Source organism: Notechis scutatus, chromosome 1 (assembly GCF_049901735.1).
Source record: "Notechis scutatus isolate UNSWTSFEM ecotype Mainland chromosome 1, rNotScu1.2, whole genome shotgun sequence".
In the NCBI taxonomy this organism is placed as follows: domain Eukaryota; kingdom Metazoa; phylum Chordata; class Lepidosauria; order Squamata; family Elapidae; genus Notechis; species Notechis scutatus.
In genome coordinates, this window is record NC_142009.1 from 93,374,774 (window position 1) to 93,395,782 (window position 21,009).

Sequence of the window (21,009 nt, forward strand, 5' to 3'; positions counted from 1 at the left end):
GGTCTGTAAGAGTTGTATAAACCAGACTACTGTGATTTTAAAAAAAGATTAAAACAAATCATTGCTTAGTATAATGTGGAAGTCCAATCAATGGAGAAATGCTCCTGGTCTTCTGTAATTGTGGGCCAAAAACAATTCCTACCTCATTTTACAAGCCTTTAAATCGGGGGTCTTCTAACTTGACAGCTTTAAGACTTGTGGACTTCAACTCCCAGAATTCTCCTCCAGTCATGTTAGCTCAGGGATTCTGGGAGTTGAAGTCCACAAGTCTTAAACTTGCCAAGTTTGAAGACCCTTGCTTTAAGTGTTCTCTTCAAACTCCTGATTGCCAGCTATCTCGATTTGGACAAATACCAGCTATATTGATCTAGACTTCATTTGTATGGGAATGTTTTCTCTGCTTTTCTGAGTTTCTTTCCATATAGTTATGATGCCCACATGTAACAACTTTTCTGTTTAGCAAAATGCATCGTTGACAATTTTGAACAGCATAGTCCCACTGTCTCACTGCTGTATGAGTCACTTTTGTGCAAATGAATTCATATGAGAAACAGAATACTAATCGTGATTTCATTTTAAGCAATTTACTACATGTATGTAAAACCATGTTTCCTAATTGGAGTAAAAACTTTAAAGGTAGAGTAAAAAATTTAGAAAGCTACATTTTGAGATCGCAGATTAGGTGTTGTTGCTAGATTAATATGAAAATATTTGGGTAGACCAGTTTCCTGCACTTTATTCCTATTTCCTCTAGGTCACAGTTCTCAATCTTGACAACTTTAAAATCTGTGAACTTCAACTTCCAGAATTCCCCAGACAACATGCTTCTGGGAGTTGAAGTTCACAGATCTTAAAGTTGCTCTAGGCCAGGAGTGTCAAACTGGCGGCCCACGCAGGATGGATGCGTCACGCACAGACCACGCCCACCCCAGCTCCGTGAAGGAGAAAAACATCGTGAAACGTCACGTGGCAGCAACATGATGAGTTTGACACCCGTGCTCTAGGCAATCTAATCTCTTTCCCCTCAAGTCAGGTTGATAACATCTAATTTATACAATTTAACTATTTCAACAGTTGCTTCTCTTCTTTAATGGGGCAAAAAAAAAAAAACCTCAAAAATTTTGAGCATCACATACAAATGAATTGATTAATAAAGTGCACCAATAAACACCCAATATACAGTATGTCTGAATACAAAAGATAAATATGTAAATATTTAGTGCTTTTTAACTTGCTGTACTCATTGCAACTTCTATCAGGTCAACCTGAAATTTGGCAAAATTGCATGCCAGCTCATGAGTCTGAGAAGCGTCACTTTTATAAGCAATACACTTTTGAAAAGTAAATTATGACTAATTAAAAGTTCCCTATCATTCTTAAATTATTTATCTCCACACTTTTTCATACACACTACGCAGTTATCTTTCATAAGTTTCCAAAGAAGCAACTAACAAATTATGAACACTACACGATTAGGGGTGACAGCTTGGTGTAGCAGTTAGGAGACCATGACTTCTAGTTCTGCCTTAGACACAAAAACAGCTGGCTAACTTTGGGTGAGTCCTACCCTCTCAGCCCTAGGAAACAGACAATGGCAAACCATTTCCAAAATCTTGCCAAAGAACAAGAAAGGGAAAAGAGAATTTTCTATGCCCTGTAAGGACATGATGAAAGAATTAAACTTAATAGACTTATGGAGAAAACTAAACCCAGAAGAGAAACAGTTCACATATTATTCAAATCCACACAAAATCTGGACTAGAATAGATATGGCCTGGATGGATGGGGAATTGGCCAATGAAATAAAAGAAATTAAAATCCTACCAAATGAATGGGCCGACCACAACCCAATACAACTAATTTGGAGAGATAGGAGAAAAACAAAGAAAAGATGGACACTAAATACTCAGTTAATAAACGAAGAAGAGTACATTAAGAAGCTGAAAGAGGAATTAAATTATTTTCTAAAAGAAAATAATAATGAAGCAACCACGAAACAAAATATTTGGGATACAATGAAGGCAATTATAAGAGGAACAACAATCTCCTATAATGCCATGAGAAATAAAAGAATACATGCCCAACAAAATAAATTCCAACAACAAATTAAAGAATTAGAAATACAACTTCAAAAATCCCCTAAAAACCAGAGAACACAAAATCAGTTAATAACAATTAAACATAAATTGAACTTACTTGAACAAGATAAAATAGAAATTAACTTGAAAAGGTCCAAACAAAATTATTTTGAGCATGCAAATAAACCAGGAAGATGGCTATCCCATAAACTTAAAAAATGGAAGAAAAGAGATTGATACACCAACTAATGGATGAGAAAGATGTCTTACAACATGAGATAGAGAAGAAAAAGATATCATTTACAACTATTTTCAAAGATTATATAAAAAGGAGGAAGTTAATGAAGATAAAATAAGAACTTATTTAGAGGAGACGAATGACAAGGTAATTGGAGAGGAATGGATAGAGTTATTGAATAAAGATATTACATGGTCTGAATTGAAGTCAGCAATGGAGAATCAAAGTAATAACAAATCTCCAGGACCAGATGGGATTCCGGCAGAACTATATAAAGCAATATTGGAACTAGTAGGACCACTGATGCTGGAAGTGTTTAATGAGGTACTTCTGGCAGCCAAGATGCCGGACTCGTGGGGGGGCGCTGATTTCGCTAATCCCGAAGGAGGATGCAGATCATAGATACATCAACAACTATAGACCGATTTCACTTTTAAATGCCGATTATAAATTGTTTACTTCTATCATAGCTAATAGAGTAAAACAAGCTTTAAATCCACATATACATGAAGATCAAAATGGATTTCTTCCGTCCCGACAAATAAAGAACAATTTAAGAACCGTTATCGATGTCCTAGAATATTATGAAGCCCACCCGGAGAAACAATCCGCACTCATGTTTTTTAGATGCTGAGAAAGCATTTGATAACTTAAATTGGCACTTTTAATTCAAAAATTTACAATATGAGTCTTGGTACCAAATTTGAAAACATTATAACAACTATTTACAACACACAACAGGCTAATATACTAATCAATGGCGAACAAACAGATCCAATAAATATAGAAAAAAGGTGTCAGACAGGGCTGCCCTCTCTCACCTCTTCTTTTCATTTTTGCCCTAGAATCACTCTTAACACGGGTTAGACAAAACTCTGAAATTAGAGGAGTGAGGGTCAAATCAGAAGAATATAAACTACAAGCGTTTGCTGACGATATGGTTTTCTTTTTGGAGGAACCCATGGAAAAAGGTTATAATCTAATAAAAGAATTAGAACAATTTGGCACAGTGGCAGGATTAAAAATTAATAGAAAAAAGACGAAATTAATGACCAAAAATTTAACAGAAAACCAGAAGGAAGAATTAGAAACAATGATGGGGATACAGGTAACAAAAAGGGTCAAATATTTAGGAATATGGTTAACACCACAAGGTAAATCACTCAAAGAGAACAATTATGATAAACTACTTCAACAAACAAAGAAAGATTTAGAATCCTGGAATAAGTTGCAGCTTTCCTTATTGGGCAGGATTGCCTCGATTAAAATGAATATATTACCAAAATTTCTTTATTTATTCCAGACAATCCCAATTAAGTTGTCAAAAATTTTTTTGAAGAATTAAATAAGATCACACTTAAATTTATTTGGCAGGGAAAAAACCCAGGATCAATGTAAAGGCCTTACAAGATGCGAAAAGTAGAGGGGTCTAGCCCTTCCAAATTGGGAATTATATTATTCGGCAGCTATCTTATTATGGATAAAAGACTGGGTGAACTTACTTAACAAAAGAATTTTAGCATTAGAAGGGCATGACCTCCAGAGAGGGTGGCATGCCTTCTTATGGGAAGTGGGGAAACCCAAGCAGTCTTACTTTCATAGACACCTCATTAGGGACTCATTATTAATTAATTGGAAAAAATATGCAAAAAACACTATCTAAAAATTCCGATCTGGCTATCAACAATGGAGGCAATGGTACATCCCAATAATTTGGACATAACAAAAATGATTAAATATAAAGAATTATTAGATCCGCAAGGGAAATTAAAAACTCGACAAGAACTACAGGAACAGGGATTTAAAATTGATCAGTGGTTATATATACAAATCCATAGCAGATACAAACAAGATATAAAAGACTTTGGAATTTATAACAAACTGCAGTATTTAGATAAAATTTTTCTAGGATCAAACAAAAAGAACATATCCAAATTCTATAAATACTTACTGGAAGTAGAATTAGAACAAGAGATAGTCAAAGGGAACATGATAGCCTGGAGCAGGAATGTCGGAAGAAGTATTACATTATCAGAATGGGAAAAGATTTGGAACAGAAATATTAAGATTACAAAATCGGCAGCATATAAAGAAAATACATACAAAATGTTTTATAGATGGCACTTGCCCCCTTCGAGGTTGGCGAAAATGAACCCAAACACGAGTCCAAAATGCTGGAAATGTAAAAGCATAGAAGGAACCTACTTTCATATGTGGTGGTCTTGCAAAGAAACCCAGAAATATTGGCAAAAATCAGAAAATGGTTGGAGGAGATAACCAAAGAACAAATCGAATACAAACCAGAGTTCTTCCTACTAGGGATCTCTGATAAACATTTACCCAAAAAGATGAAATATGTAACAATTCATATCCTAACTGCAGCCAGATTAGCGTTTGCCCAGTGTTGGAAATCACCCTATGCACCTACAGAACAAATGGTCATCCAGAAAATATGTGATTGTGCAGAAATGGATAAATTAACTATAGCACTTAAAAACAAAGAGGCTTCAACATTTTACGATAATTGGAACTCTTGGTATAATTGGTTAGTCCAGAGATAAACTGCTTAATGGACAATGGGTAATTTAAGCATAGATTTCGATAAGATGTGTGTATTCAAATTAAGGTAGGAGAATTGGATCTTGCAGACTGTCAAAAAGGATATTGTCTGTTTTTAAACGCATCTTTTTTTTTTCTTTTTCTCTTTCTCTTCCTTTGTTTCTTTCTTTCTTTTACATCTCCTCTTCTCTTTTCTTTCCAGTTTGTAAGACCGAGTGTTCTTTTTTTGTTTTTTTCCTTTTGTGTATGTAATGTCGATATGTTTTTAATTGTAAATTTAATAAAATTTATTTAAAAAAAAAAAAAAAAAAAAAAAGTTCCCTATCATTCTTAAATTATTTATCTCCACACTTTTTCATACACACTACGCAGTTATCTTTCATAAGTTTCCAAAGAAGCAACTAACAAATTATGAACACTACACGATTAGGGGTGACAGCTTGGTGTAGCAGTTAGGAGACCATGACTTCTAGTTCTGCCTTAGACACAAAAACAGCTGGCTAACTTTGGGTGAGTCCTACCCTCTCAGCCCTAGGAAACAGACAATGGCAAACCATTTCCAAAATCTTGCCAAGGGAACTTGTCCAGACAGTCACTATGATTTGATGGCACACACATAACAAAAAGATGATAATCAACATCAGCTCTTCCTAGTTCCATTGTAATTATTATTAGGTATATGTATAATCATTGCTTCATGTTTTAATCTGTGTGAGTAGATGCCTCTCAAAAAGGTGAGCCTGCTTCCTGGATGAAAATGCTTTAGGAAGATATATTTAGCACACTTTCTGGTTGAAATAACACAATGTCTATTTATATCCAGTCCATTTGTATCTTCTCCCAAAGCACAATTTATATATCATTTTTCCAGCAGACCTCCAAAGTTCTCTCATGACATTTGAACAGTGTTTTAAAAATAGTTTGAAAAAATATGCCAATGGGATTTTTATCTGCAGGGCTCTGCTGAATTTATTTCAGTCTGAAGTGGAAGCTGAGAACTGAATACATGGTATTTGTAATATTCATATCAACATTTATTCATTTTTGAGGCTTAGATATGAAAAAGAGACATCTGCATTTTTACATATTTATTGTATATGATGAGAGTAGCATCTTCATTCCAATTAAAATTTAGTAATACCACTCATCTGTACCAATGCACATGTACTGAGAGATTCAACGTTGGCTTTTGAAGTCCCAAGATTACATGTCAAAACCAAGCTTTCTTACATGTTAGAATAAAAAACAAAAATGAAGTACTATAGCAGTATTTGGCAAGTGTGGACAATTTTTTTAGAAGTAGCTAAAGGTCTACATCAATTAACTTTTTCCTGAAAAATAACACTAGTCAATGGAAATAATTCACAGCATTTTTAAAAAAATCAACCAAAACTGTATCTGGATTATGGACACAGTAAGCTGATTTTACTAACATCAAGTGCTATAATGGTACTTCTATCTTTACTGAATACAATGTTCATTAAAATTTGTTATGATCCAGAATGTGCCCTTGCTGAGCAAAGCAAAAAATATATCAGCCAACCTCTGCATTTACTTACAAATACACTGCAGAAAAAACAGAGTCTGTCCTTTGTACACATACGTATCTGTCATTCACTTGAACCTAGTCTGCTATTGACCACTTTACACACGCACACTGAAACTGGAAGAAAAAAACTGAACAAAAGATTACATTAATAATGCTCTAATTACTTTGCCAATATACAATTGTTCATTGAAAAGGGAATAGGGATGTAACAGAACAGGTATGAAGGAAGGTTTTGCAGACTTTTATTTGTGCATGTTTGTCAGATGAAAAAGGTAATGTCTACAGCTTCTTTGGTGCCCAACAGTCAGCATACAAAAATGTAAAAGACTATTAACAAATAAAAACACAAGCTCAACCTAAAGAAGTATTTCCAAGGTTAGTGCATATCATGACAATTCTGCTTATGAACACAGAAATCACTGCAGAAATAAATAGAATGTCTTGTAAAAAGCAGCAATTTCATATTTTTTGTAAACTTTTGTTTTTACAATACAGCACTGTTCAAAATAAAATCCAAAAAGGACTGGAGTTTATCACTCTGGCCAAGAGTTTGTACCTCTTCAGCTGTCTTGGTCCAGTTAATCCTTTTTTCTTTACCCCTTTTTTTGCTTTAAGTCCAATATGCAGCAGTCTTATAAAAGGTGCTTGGTTAGTTCACCTAACCGTGAAGTGGCAAATTATAAAATTTCTTTCCTGCTCTCAAACACATACGGGTAGATCTGTTCCACTGCAGTTGCAACAGCTTTTACATTTGGCCCTAAGAATAAACAGGGGGGGAAAAAAGGATCAGAAGAGACACAGAAACAAACCTTTGAAACCCCTAAACTTTATTAGTGGAACTTAATACTTACGACAATTGTTTTCTTCAATATTCTAAAAGTGAACAATTCCAACACTACTGAAGCAGAAAATAAAACTAGCCTGAAAACTTTAATTGAATTATACATCACACACATTCATACATATCTTAGGTGGATCTCTGCTCTTCTCACATTGAAGACTAGCTATACCATAAACTCAAAGAAAAATTTGCAAATTCAGCAACTGAATTTTCTACTTGCACTTTATATTGTTATAAATTACCTGTTATCATCAATGGCCACCTAACACTCCAACTCAAATGAGACCTTAATATAACTATTTATCTTGTTTTTCTTCAATTATAAGTCCAGAAAATCTTCACTGGTATCCCAACATGTATGAATCAAAGTCTTATTTCTTCTCTCCTCAGCAAGACTGAACAAAATTGTTACTTCCCCAGAATTGCTAAAGTATAAACAGAAGAATGTTCCCATTGGTACAATGGGATATTTATTCTTAAAGTGAATAAGTCAGAAGCAGAAAGAAAGGGAGATGTAAACCTTCTTCCATCGTATGCTACATTCCTGATTTTTTAAATATATACTATATATCTATATCTATATAGTACGATATATTTATTTCCTCACATGCTCATAATTAAATTGGATGTGTAACTAAACTACTTCCTATGATATAAGAAGCCAGTTCTTTCTCAGTTATATTGATTTATGGATGGACTACTGAATTTAATATCTGAAACACCTAATGGTGACACAATAACTGATCTCACTCAGTTATGACTTAGTTCCTGTTTTTATCTATTAAATTTTCAAATTTCAATCTATTATACTTTCAGTCTAAATAAATTTAATTTGACTGATTTTTGTCACACAGAACTGACGATACCATTTTAATGGAAAAACACACCAAGTGTTATGTAATCTACAAAAGTAATCATAAGAATCCATACTTAAAAATAAATTGTTTAAAAACAAGAATATGGCACTCTTTTTTAGTACTGGGGCCAATCCTAAAGAAATATTGCCTTCTACGGATGTTCATATACCCTTGCAGATTAGAATAGCTATTTCTACATCTATTAATGCTATATGAGGTATTAAGAAGTCTATATGTCGCTATATGAGGTATTAAGGAGTCTAATCATAGTATTATTTTCTACCAATATTTTTATAGCTTAATTTCACAATACTTGAATGTGTAACTCTTTAGTTTTCTTTTTGCCAATTACAGAAACTATAAATAATCTACAGTTTTGCTTATATATAGTCTCTTTACTTTCTCTTTTTTATGTTCTCTACCTAGGCATAAACTGTTTTACTCAATGCAAGAGATCTGAATTTTAGCTAGACTGTACTGTCAAAGGTGAGAAAGAAGTAACTGGGGATTAATCCAAACTACAAACTACTGCCTTGGGATTAGAACTAGCATTCATAACATTTACCTGTTTTTATCTGTCATTCCTACCCTTCCACTCCAACACCAGCTATGTTTAACATCTTGCTGAGCAAAGAATTCTATTAAACTTGGATTTTTGCAAATTCTTTTGTAGCACATTGTCTGGTCTTAATAAAGGTAGTATCCACTAAGAAATGTTATTATTTTCATGGTTATACTGCTATCTTTAATTACCTCAGGTCCCATTGCTAAGATATTTATTCACAAAAATGAATGAGTACCTGTAACTGTGATACTTCCTGTTGAAAAAATCTGTAAAGTAGCTCTAAGTGTTTTTATTCTGTAGCAAACTGCAGGATGAAGTTCTGGTTCATAACTAGGAAATAAATAAACAAAACGTATTTCAAGAATAAATCCCAATATAAAAACAAAAATAATTTTAATTTGTTCTATTCAAAGTAACAATTTCAATTTGTATAGTATGATAATATTGTTAAATTGGATTGTACCTGGCATGGGGTCGGTTGTTTTTTGTAAATTCTGGCAATCTGACTTCAAACGGCATGTTGCATACTGCTAAAACATTGACAACTTTAAAATCTGTAAAAATCACCTTTTTGAAGGAAAAAGAACACGTGGAGATAGAAATATTAGAACACTTTTAAAACTTAATTAAAGGGATTGTATACATTTTTGTCTCATTTCAAAGAAGCCATCAGTCGTTTCCTACAACTATGGCCAGAATGTGCTTTTTTAGTGTAAGGCCTTATTGAGAAAAGAAGTTAACATATTTTAGTCAACAGAAAATTATTTCAGTAATCAATTTCATATAATTCAATTAAGTTGCTGCAATGGCAATCAATTACTAATGTTTCCCAAAACTGAGAAATATTCTGTAATTGTCCTTTTAATCATATTTCTATTTCACAGCAAACAAATCTTCGTTAGGAAGTACTGAACTTGCAGCTGCTCTCTTTTAAAAAAAGAGTGATTCTATTTTCCCATTTTGCTTTTAGAACTTTAATATTTAATTTACCTTGGCTAAAAAGAATTAAGAAACCAAGCTTTTTAAAAGATAGCGAAGTGGCATGAAACAAATCCCTAAAATCCACATCTATCAATTATTCTAATAATTTGTAGAAAGGACCATTCCAGAATGCTACAAACGCAAAATATAATGCCTATTCATTTATTCCTATATACAAAAGCATGACAATATATATAAACCAGCACTAACCAATTATTGGGACAGGATGGGGGAACGTCACATGTATGAGATACTGCATCTGCAAAGAGTATCATTTACATCAATGTTTTTCAGTCTCAGCAACCTTAAGTTGTGTGGACTTCTACTCCCAGAATTCCTTCAGCTAGCCTGGGAGTTGAAGGCCACACATCTTAAAAGTTGATGAGATTGAAAAACATTGATATAAGACAAGCTATATTGTCAGACGTGCCCCCAACATCCCACTGCGCTCTTTGGGAAATAATGCATTTTGCTTCTTAAAACATATGCACATGCACTCCTGTATCCACACATACAGTGCAACTGTGTCTGAATACTATAATTAAATTCTACTTACTAGCCAGGCCTTCACCTTCTTTGAATTATATAATGTCCAATTGAACACATTGTTATTTTATATGGCAATGGTATACTTTGTAAATAATAAATAAAAATAAATAAAGTATACATCCCTCTTTTCTTTTAATAAACTACTTATTTATATTGGGATTTATAATTGGCAAAGTCAGTATTGGTAGCTGACAAAACTTTTTATTATTGACGTGTTAGCAAAGTAATAACATGCAAACCAGCAGAGATAAAATGAAACTAGGAACATAAAGGTGGGAGATGACTTGCTTGTAGCACTGAGTTTTTGCAGGAAATGCATGTAGAGCCGTGATGTTACTTCAATTCTTTTTGCATCCTGTCCCTTACAAAAGAATCTGGTTTCTTTTTAGAGTAAAGGATCTAAGCATTTTTTGCAATGACTCAGCTGATGAAAGAAACTTTCCTTTTCAAAGAAATTGATAAAAAGAAAAAAATGTTTTTGACGCCATTTTGTTTTGCCTGGAATGCATAGGATTCAACAGAGAGGGAAAGGGTTATAATTTAATTTAATATAAATCTTTCTTAAATCTGCTCAACAGTGAGTATAGTATAAATCAAAATATATATATTTCAATAGAAAAATTACCTGAAAACCTAGTTTCTGCAGACTACGGGCTAGTCGTCTCGCACCAAATTTTGCTTCTTCTTCACTAGAGTTCAAAACAAACAAACATACAACTAGTTAAGGGATTATGCAATTAAGCATTACTAATACATAAATAATTTCATTAAAAAGCAATAAAAACATAATTAATTATACCTTGTAGCTCCTGTGCAAATTACTTTCCCTGAGGACCAAATTGTTGCTGTAATCCTGGGTTTCCTAAGCTTCATTAATACTTTCTGAAATCAATCAGGGAAAAATAGGTTGAAAAACAACTGAAAAAAGATCTAAATGCTATCATTTAGAAAGGTTCAACATGAAGTTTCACTTCTGAAATAGTCTACACTGGGGGGAAAACTAAAATATTTTTCACTACTGCAAAGTTTTTGTTTTTTTGAAACAATTAACTCCAATATAAAGGCAAGATTTTAAGCATTTATTTTACATTATAGCTGACAGAAGATAACTGCTGAAATCTAATGCATCAAAAGGATACTAGGCTAAGGAAGCCTACGATAAAGTGTTATCTTTATTTTCAACTTTTGGATAGGCAGTATGTAACAATACCACAGTAGAAACCAAGAAAACTCTGAACCTCAACATAGTAACAAAACCTCTCCCTTTCTGTAAATATTTTAATCAAAATTGTTTCAGCTCTTCCTCCAATTAATTCTGACTATATTACTGTAGTTGTTCAGGCATGACGTTTTACCAACAAAACAATATTTGCAAACTATTTACACATTATTGATTACTTGTGGACAGAATGCTAAGTATATAAGCAATTCATGCTGACATTTTGTTCCTCAGCTACTCACTTTAAAACAGTTACACAATTCAAAAGTTAAAAAAACACATTTCATAATACTAAAATCAACATCTGTTTCAACCAGAAGAGCAGCAAAACTCTTTTAGGGTATAAATAAATGCATCTATTAGCTTTTCAGAAAGCTCGCACTAATGGTGCTAATCTACCCCAGATACCAAGTTGGAGCTATTATAGAAAAAGTTCTCCCTCTCGTTTTAACCACTCAATTATCTCTCCAAGTATGGCCAAGAGAGCCTTCACTCTGGATCCTGAAGTGCAGACAGATTGATAAAATGAATACAATTGTTCAAGCAATTTGGTTCAACTACTGAATGTTTTAAGGGTAAGAACTAGCACAATGCTTCTTTTTTTACTATATACACTAGAAGTGTACAAAACACTTCAGATATTTAAGAGATATACTGCTGATTGAATGAAGCATCACCATTCCAGCTTATAGAAGTATTCCAATACTCTTCTGATTATGGCTGTTGGAACACTTTTGGTAAGACTGGCCTTTGAGCTTGAAATATTGCATAAGCACGTTTGTACACTTGTTATACATGCAATGCAACAATTAAAATATGAGAACCCATATCATGATAAACTAACTCAAACGAAAAAGACCTGCCTGTAGAGAAAAAAATATAATTACTTTAAAAGGCTTAGGAGCTCCCAATGGAGTTCCTTCCATAATTTGGGAATAACACTGAGGACACTCTTCCGTGTTGTTTGACAATTGAATTTTGGACAATTAGCGTGTTTTTAGAAAATCCTTGCCTATTGACTGTCATGTCTAGGCAGGCAGCTCTAAAACAATCAGTTTTAGGTAGTAAAGTAAAAAAACAAATGTTTCTAGTGAAAAAATAGGTTTTTCAGCTCTGGTGGAATAGCTTTAATACTAGGAACTGATTAGCAATTAAATCACTGCAAGTTTAATTGTAAATGTATTAATAAAGAATACACCTCAGACATCATTTATTCCAACTACCCTCTGATATTTGAATTTCTATATTCTACCAAAATTTTAAATCATTCTTTAAAAGTAATAGCAATAGCACTCAGACTTATATACTGCTTCACAGTGCTTTACAGCCCCCCCCCCCCCCCCCCCCCCCCCCCCCCCCCCCCCCCCCCCCCCCCCCCCCCCCCCCCCCCCCCCCCCCCCCCCCCCCCCCCCCCCCCCCCCCCCCCCCCCCCCCCCCCCCCCCCCCCCCCCCCCCCCCCCCCCCCCCCCCCCCCCCCCCCCCCCCCCCCCCCCCCCCCCCCCCCCCCCCCCCCCCCCCCCCCCCCCCCCCCCCCCCCCCCCCCCCCCCCCCCCCCCCCCCCCCCCCCCCCCCCTCTCTAAGCGATTTACAGAGTCAGCATATTGTCCCCAACAATCTGGGTTCTCTTTAAAAATAATAAAATTTAGTACATTCTAAATATATTAGCACTTCATGCTACTTTCTCAAAGTTGCTGAATCAGCAATACAATTTATGTCTTTACTACTGGCACATTGTAAAAAAATAACTCCATCTGTATTACCCAATAAATTATCCAAAATGTTTTGTTGTGTAGAGCTGTTTAGTTTCCATAAACACGTGAGAGAATTCTAAAATTAAAATGCTACTTACACCAACGTCACGCTTGTATATCACATTTGCTCCTTCCAAAGCAATCTTTCGCAAATTTAAATGACATCTTGTTCGGAAGACACAGACCACATTTGTGATTAAAATATCCAATGCAACATCACTCTCTGCATCCATTGGGGTGATTTAAAACACAGATTCCCAGCACCATACCATGAAAGATCACATCCTGAGGGTAAGATACGTTAGTTAAACAGATATCTATCAAAAAGTGTAACAGTAAGTTTTAATTCCCAAAATGAAGTCCTAATTTGAAAAATAGTATCTTCCCGACAAATTCAAAATAAATGTGAATGTTTAAGTTATAAACATTTCTCTGATTTGATTAGAATTTTTTTTACAAGTTTGATCTAAAGATATTGATATCCATTTAAAGATATTAATGTTAATGTATTTGATTTTTTAGCCAACCAAAACTGTTAAACATACTATCATCTGCAAAATGCAGTACACAGAATACTTTCAAACAAAGGGTTAGCCATGGAATTGTTTTATTTATAATTTAATTTTCCACAATTTTTTCTTTTTCAATCTTTTTGTTATTACAATGATTTGAAACTATTGCTTCACTAATGTTTTGTTTTGTTTCATTAGTTTAATACATTCCTGAAAACAATGTATTGAACTAATTTAAACAAATTTATTCCTAGTAAGACCTTGCTAAACATAAATCATGTTCATAATCAAATCATTTTCTGTATTAGCTAGTCATAAACCTATTTTCAACATTCTGGAAAAAGTTTTGTTTGCTTCAGATTCACCTTTTATTTATACCCATACATTTTTTTTCAAGGTGTATCATCACCAGTCTTAAAAAAAACTTTCCCTGCATAAGACAAACACAATCCTTAGTCATTAAACTAAGGAAATTACAATCCTGAATTTATACTGTTTCCATGTCATAAGAATCTGAGACACAGAAACCTAACTGAATTATTAATGTTTTTCTGCCTCCTGTGATCATGATGGCAGAGAGAAATACTGTGAAATTCAGTTTTTCTATGCAATATGATCTTTTAAATTATAAAATATAATTTATCAAAGTATAAAATGTGCATTTTTGTTCTTTTATGCAGAAGAAATTATGCCACTGCATTTGGACTCAACTGGAGCTTGTTCATAATTTATCATATCATGTTCATAAGTTATCTTAAATTATTGAAAAATCTAAAAGCATTCCAAAATAAACACAAATTAACAGTGTAATCTGCATTCTTTAGTTATCCTACTTCAATTGAATTTATAACAATTATTTTTCAGCCATAAAGATCTGTCTAAACGAAGTCTGAAGTATCTGAATTAGGGAAATCTTTAACCATTCCTTAACTAGCTGACCTTAAATTACAAACAAGTGTGAAAAATGAGTATTATATAAATTTTTGAAACCCAATACCTGTCACCCTTAGCCAATACTAAGGAAGGACAGGAGTTGCAATTCAGTAACAACTGATGGCTCTCACATTAATCATTCACATCTTTGTTTCAGTTCAAAATTTTTTATTTCAAATTCAAAACTAAGAGACCATCTGGTAGTTCAAGATAGCAGCTGGGGAACTGAGAGGAAAAAAAATAATATAAATCTTTTATTGGAGGAAAGGATAATACAGGAAACCTACACAAGTTCTGGATACCATTTCCTGAAAGTGCTTTCTGTAAGTTAGCTAGCAGCTGTCCACTAAAAATATTTCATTTCCCACCAATTACAGTGATCAATTCTTGAGCTCAGGAACATGTGTGAACATATACAAAACGTTCCTCTTAATTATACACTCACTGATTCATAAAAAATAATTCTGCATTTTTTTCTCTAGGATGCTATTATAACTTTCAGAATTGCAGGTGGAAAAAGAAGCATATAACAAGATCCAGTAAGAATCAAAGGGCTGGATGCTCTGAAATAAATTCTAAGTTCATCTACAATATTATCCCCAACCTCCAATTAAAAATATTCATCACAGTTACTCTTTAATAATTTTCAAGGCTTGCATATTAGTTATATATTCTAAAGGAACCAATTCCTTCTTTTGATAATTGCATGCATTTCAGCTTAAGAACAGATTCTAAATTTCACTCCATTAGAGTGTTTCAAATGGGTTCATAGTGGCAAAATAGAATTCACTTGTTTTGTCCTTTTGTCATTACTGCAAGGTCCAATACAAAAGGAGTACAGGACAGAAACAGCTGTGTAAACTCCTTTCCACATAGTACAATAGCTCAGGCTGACAAGATTAATCTAGCTCTAAATTTTAATATTGCATTACAGTTTAATTGCTGTAGAGAGATGATAAGAGTTCAAGACAATGTGAACAAACTGCAAATCACCTAAAGAGAGGCATTTATTTCAGTTTTACAGTGTTATTTGAGGGGGAAATTATTTGAATGAAAGATATAAACTTGACTGTACACATTCCAATTCCAGAATACCTCAAGCCTTGCTTTTTTACAATAGAAAGTGTATGGGGGAAGATGACTGATATTGGAGAAAAAGTTTCTTGCATTCTAAGAGATTCCAGTGATAATTAAAGAAAATAGAGCTCCTAAAAATGGAAATCCTAGATTTGTGAAGGAGGGTAAATAGATGTATCACAGAGCAGCTCTACTACAGTATACCTGTGTGTCTTCTAGAATATTACAACATTTATCAACCTGAAACTTTTTAATTCATTCTATTTTTCTCATCCTGTTCTATAGACTCCAGATTCAATTGTTGGTGGGTTTTCTGAGATATGGGGTGAGGCTAGAGATGGGGAGATGCTCTTTTGCATTTTAATTTCAATTATGCTTTTCTGAGTGACCAAGATTATTTGAGCATTATTTATAATGCAATTAATAATCTGCTTGTCAATATACTTTCTCAGAAACAAAGGAGTTAAAAACAAGTAAACAATAAAACCGGGCAGGCAGATAGCTACAGTGGCCTACTAAACATGGCTAAAATACAAAACAGGAATTGAAATTCACTAATTCAGGCTTCTGAAATGTTACAGCAAACAAGAGGAAAAACAATAATTCAAAATGCAACAAATATCTGGTTTCACAGTCAAAAGGACTTGTCTCGGGTTACCCATCCATGTAACTTCAGATGGCAATGGGACTCCAAAGGCAACCAATGAAAATTACAAGATGCAAGAAATTCTACCTATTGAACATTGTGTTGGTACAGAATAAATGTAGCTACTTAAGTGATGAGATGTTTTCTATCCATCCAGGTTACCTAACAGCTGTATTTTCTATAAACTGGAGTTTCTTTAGCAGAAGTCCTGCATATGTCACATTACAATAGAGAGCAGTCTAGAGAATTTACTGCAACGTGGATATAGCTATATCCAGGCTCTATTTAAGGGCGTTATTTTAAAAAAGCCTCCGGTCGAAATAGGACGCATAGCATTATGAAACCATTCGTCCCCAAGTAGCAAGATATAAATCCGAGCCTCCGTAGAGGCAACCAACCCTATGGGCAACCGAACTGGATCTCTACGCGGATCCATTTCACTTTCTGCCTCCAGGAGAGGTCACAGAGCGCAGCCCTGGATTACGAGAAAGAAGAGTAATGGGTGAATGAAAAGGAGGGCCTTCAGCTTATTTACTTTTTATAAACGTGAGTCACTGAGGTTGCCAGGAAACGGAGAAGTGCCTGCGGAGGAGGTTGTTTCCTCCGCCTCCTACTGCTTGGCTGTTTCCCAGGGAGGACGGATAAGGCAGCCATTCCCAACCCCGTTAAACGCTACAGCTCTCTCCTCATCGCCCTTGCCAGCATGGCTGTTCCTCTATAACCCACCCCACCGTCCCCCAAAGGGCACAAGTGCGTTGAGGGAAGGCTGGCTTATGGCGTTGGCATTCCCGTTCCCCGCAGCAGAAACGGGAAGGAAGATGGGAGAAAAGCCCTGAAGCGGATACGGAGGGAGGAGAAGAAGAAGAAACGGAGCAGTCTCCGCTTTTGCACCCAAACCAACTCTTCGGCCCTTCCTGGGCGCAGAAGCCTCCCTCCCCTCCCCTCCCCCGCACCACTTCAGCTCTTCCTCCATCACAAGATGCCAGACGGAAAGGGAGGGGGGAGGGAAAAAAAACCCACCCCGGCACTTCTGACCCCGCTTCCCCGTAGGTTCGCGTGCAACGGTTCGCGGCACGAAGACCGTTACTGACGTACAGCCCGCGACGGCCTTCCCGCCTCTCCTCTTGCTCAACGGCTCCCGACCAGAACCGGCCGCTAAGGGACCCGCAGTCGTTCGGCAACCGCCGCCGCTTCCCCTGATGGTTCCGGGTTTCCAGGCCGCCGAATCTCCGCGACACAATAAAACATCACAAAGCGCGCGAACACCATAGACGACGCCCCCATCTCCTCTGCCTAGAGCGGCAACCGGATGTTCTCCGCGTGCACAATCTTTCCGGTTTTTGGTCTCTGCGTTTTGTTCGATTCATCTTTCTTCGAGAGTCCGAAGCTTCCGATGCAACTCGAGAAGGGGGGAGGCGTGGTCAGGGAAGAGCAACCGCGTTTTCTCCCGCCCTCGGGGCTTTCCTGGCTGATTTCCTCAGCAAGCGGGTGTAGCTGAAGGCTAATAGTAATGTAAAAAGTGGCTGTCGCTAGATGACAGTAGAATTCAGAGTTTTAGGTTTGCTGACTGCCGTCTAGCACAGGAGTCTCCAACGTTGGCAACTTTAAGACTTGTGGACTTCAACGCCCAGAGGTCCTCAGCCAACTTTAACTGGCTGAGGACCTCTGGGCGTTGAAGTCCACAAGTCTTAAAGTTGCCAACGTTGGAGACCCCTGGTCTAGCATTTATCCAAGTGTTTAATATAGCTCCGCTTCTGGAAATAGGGAGCTTCCTTCCTTTCTTTTTCTTTCCTTCCTTTTTTCCCCTTCCTTTCTTTTTCTTTCCTTCCTCTTTTTTTCCTTCCCTCCCAAACTGACCTTTTATATACATAACTCAACATGCCTCCTATTTTCCACACAGCAACCCTGCAAAGGGGGCTGGGCTGGGAGAGTGACTGGCCCAAAGTTACCGAGCTGGGTCTCTAAGACGGTGCTTTTCAAACCTGGGTAAATTGGGGGAAAGTATGTTTTTTCCCTTTGGTTAATGACACACAACCCCATTACCTAATCACAACACAGGCATTTAAATAAGGACTTCCTGATATGAAAAGGACTTTCTGATAAGCTGTTCCGAGTAACGAAGGTAAATGTTTGGGAAGCACTGCCTAAGAGGTAGTGCGTAGCTGAGCTTGAAAAAGCTACCTAGATAAAACCTGAGTGAGAGAACCCCAAGACATTCTAACACTGTAAGCCAAATTTAAGACTTGAAAAAAACACCATGTCTGGAGGTCAGGAAAAGGAACTGAGCCCATAACTTGTGACAGAAGATCTGTTTTTATTGTTCTGTTATTTTATGTATATTGGGAGGGGGGTAGGTTTGCTTTTCTGTTTCTTAGCTTTTATATTATTTTTGATATAGTTAGCCATGAATTTGAAATGGGTGGAATGAATGACTGAATGAATGAATGAATGGGTGGAATGACTGAGTGGATGGATGAATGAATGAGACAAGCATGCAAGCAGTAGTAGCCACTTCATGTTAATATGATAAAAGTTGGTGGGTTTTTAAAGAAAATGACTTCATCTCAAGGAAGAGATGCTTTCCCCTCCTCTTTGGTAATAATCCCACCAACCTTGGTGCTAGTTGTAGATGTTATTCTAATCATGCATAACTTTTCTTCACCTGGTCTCTTTGGCATACTCCATCTGCAAGAACTTTGTGTTGGCTGAAGGTGACCAGGCCTATTCTGGACAATGCAAATTTAGGAAAGCTGAGAGTTTAAGATAATTTATAAGAACTATTGTTGTTAGGAGGGGGCCTTCCCCCAAAAGCTACAATTCTTAAAATTTCAAATGTCATGGAAGCCATTAATCCGTGACTGCCTCTGAAGGTCATCTGTGAAATTAGTGGGCTTCCTTGTTCAGTTGCTTGGCCAGTGTGAGAACAGACTGCTGAACTAGATGGGGCAGGGGTCTGATCCAGCAGGGAAATACTTAAATTTTTGTAGTTCAAGATGATGTATTTCCTAGTAAAGATTAACCTGTTTCACATTTCTCCCTCAGTGTAGTAGAAATTGAATGTTCCCTCCACACAAAGTTTCAGACAAGCTAAATTTCCAAAAGGATCATAGATCAAAAGAGAAAGTATGTGAAAATGGAGAACCTTCCTGAAAAATACTTAGGTTCTTTCCCAGTACTTCTCCTGCTCTTATGTCTATTTTTCTCAGATTTTAGGAACTTCCAGAGAGGACATTTATTTTACAATCACTGTGTCAAACATAAGAGTTTTACAGGAGATTTGGACTCATTGCTTCATTTCAGTAATGATTATGATAATATCAATATCTTAAAGGAACTGGACAGTGTCAGCATTAAGAGTTATCCATAAAAGATGATTTGCAAGCAGCAAATATTGTCATTTGAATATTTGCTTTCCTCCAAATGTCTCTGTATGGACAACTTGCTGTATGACAAACACTTCATCTAGAAACATTACTTTCTAAGAACATGGATACAGGTACTTAAAGTTTTCAAAAAGTGAAATTTTTACATCTGTTGTTAATAATTTTGATCCAGAACACAGCACCATTTAAACCAAGACAAAACCAGGAATCTAATGCTAGGTGAGAGTATGCATTTTACTTATGAGAGCAGAAAACAAATGCATTTATCAAAGGGTATTGTGGATTGCATTGTACTAAATATAGAATCTGGAGAGTAGTTTTTCATTCTTAGAAAGCAAGCATTTTCTACCTAATGTGATTGCAGATCTGATTGAAAACATTTTGTATACATATAAATTTAGAAAATACCATACAATGTTAGAGAAAGCTAATTTTAATTTCCCTCCATGGGTTTGTTTGTTTATGTGGTATAAAAATATACCAAACATGAGTGCCACCTTGTGGCATATAAAAAGAAAACAATTGAGGAAATGTTTATCCTTTTAAATTCACCACATGGTATAGAATAGATCCTAAAGTTGGTACAATTTTTTGAATTTTTTTCCCAAGCAAGTTAGAATATTTTTCTGCATTTTTCTTTATAATACCTCTGTTAGGCTTTGATATCATATATTGAAATACTAACATAAAAAGAAAGGGAATGGCAAAATGTATTAAAAGTGATAAAAAATATATACATCAAACAAATTTAACAAAGGTGACTTCTGGCTTCCTTTTAAGACAGAGATATTAGCAATACAACCACCTCTCTAAGTTTTGCCCTTTTTCATAAAAGAAAATTGCTTTTAGATATTCTGTTAAACATTTTAGTAAATATTTGATTATAGCAGTGAGTATAAAAAGAAATCTATTTTCAACTCATATGAAAAAAAGTTTTGTTGCATTTGTCGGTGGAATCTCTGTAGATAAAATTGTGTCTCTTAAATGTCTGTGTGGAAAAAGTATAATTAGTAATAATGTTTGCATGTTTCTTCATTTCTAACTCAGCAGTTGTTAGACAAACAAGCCTTTAAAGGGTGAAGATTGGCTTTCTGCTTCAGCTGTGAAATTTACAAGGATTTCTGCAGATCAGCCACACTTCTATGCCCTTTAGAACTTGCATGTTTTTTTTTCCTTGTGCCCTACTGTATCCTGACCCTAAAGCAGAGAGGGAAAATTATTTTTCTGTTGAAGTTGTATTCTCTGTGAGGGGATGATAAAGCCTGTACCAA

At 35.6% G+C, this 21,009-nt stretch overlaps 1 protein-coding gene across 3 annotated transcripts; it reads right to left on the minus strand.

The window, feature by feature from the left end:
• Positions 1-5,948: 5,948 nt before the first annotated feature.
• TBPL1 (TATA-box binding protein like 1) lies at positions 5,949-17,678 on the minus strand. 3 transcript variants are annotated; one of them, XM_026666133.2, is made up of 7 exons: positions 17,451-17,678; positions 13,286-13,472; positions 11,017-11,099; positions 10,843-10,906; positions 9,151-9,254; positions 8,923-9,017; positions 5,949-7,181 (listed from the first exon to the last, which is right to left on the minus strand). In XM_026666133.2, exons 2-7 carry the CDS (start codon positions 13,418-13,420, stop codon positions 7,102-7,104), a joined length of 561 nt encoding a protein of 186 aa, XP_026521918.1. In that variant the 5' UTR covers positions 13,421-13,472; positions 17,451-17,678; the 3' UTR covers positions 5,949-7,101. The 3 variants fall into 3 exon arrangements, with proteins under 3 accessions (XP_026521918.1, XP_026521917.1, XP_026521919.1); XM_026666132.2 differs by having other exon boundaries at positions 17,376-17,643; XM_026666134.2 differs by lacking the exon at positions 17,451-17,678 and adding an exon at positions 14,697-14,857.
• Positions 17,679-21,009: the final 3,331 nt, after the last annotated feature.

Coding starts and splice junctions, on each gene's coding strand:
- TBPL1 (XM_026666133.2), bottom strand. CDS start 13,420: ATGGATGCAGAGAGTGATGTTGCATTGGATATTTTAATCACAAATGTG. Junction 11,100..13,285: donor TATACAAGCGTGACGTTGGT/GTAAGTAGCATT, acceptor GATTGATTTCAG/AAAGTATTAATGAAGCTTAG. Junction 10,907..11,016: donor ATTTGCACAGGAGCTACAAG/GTATAATTAATT, acceptor TTTGAACTCTAG/TGAAGAAGAAGCAAAATTTG.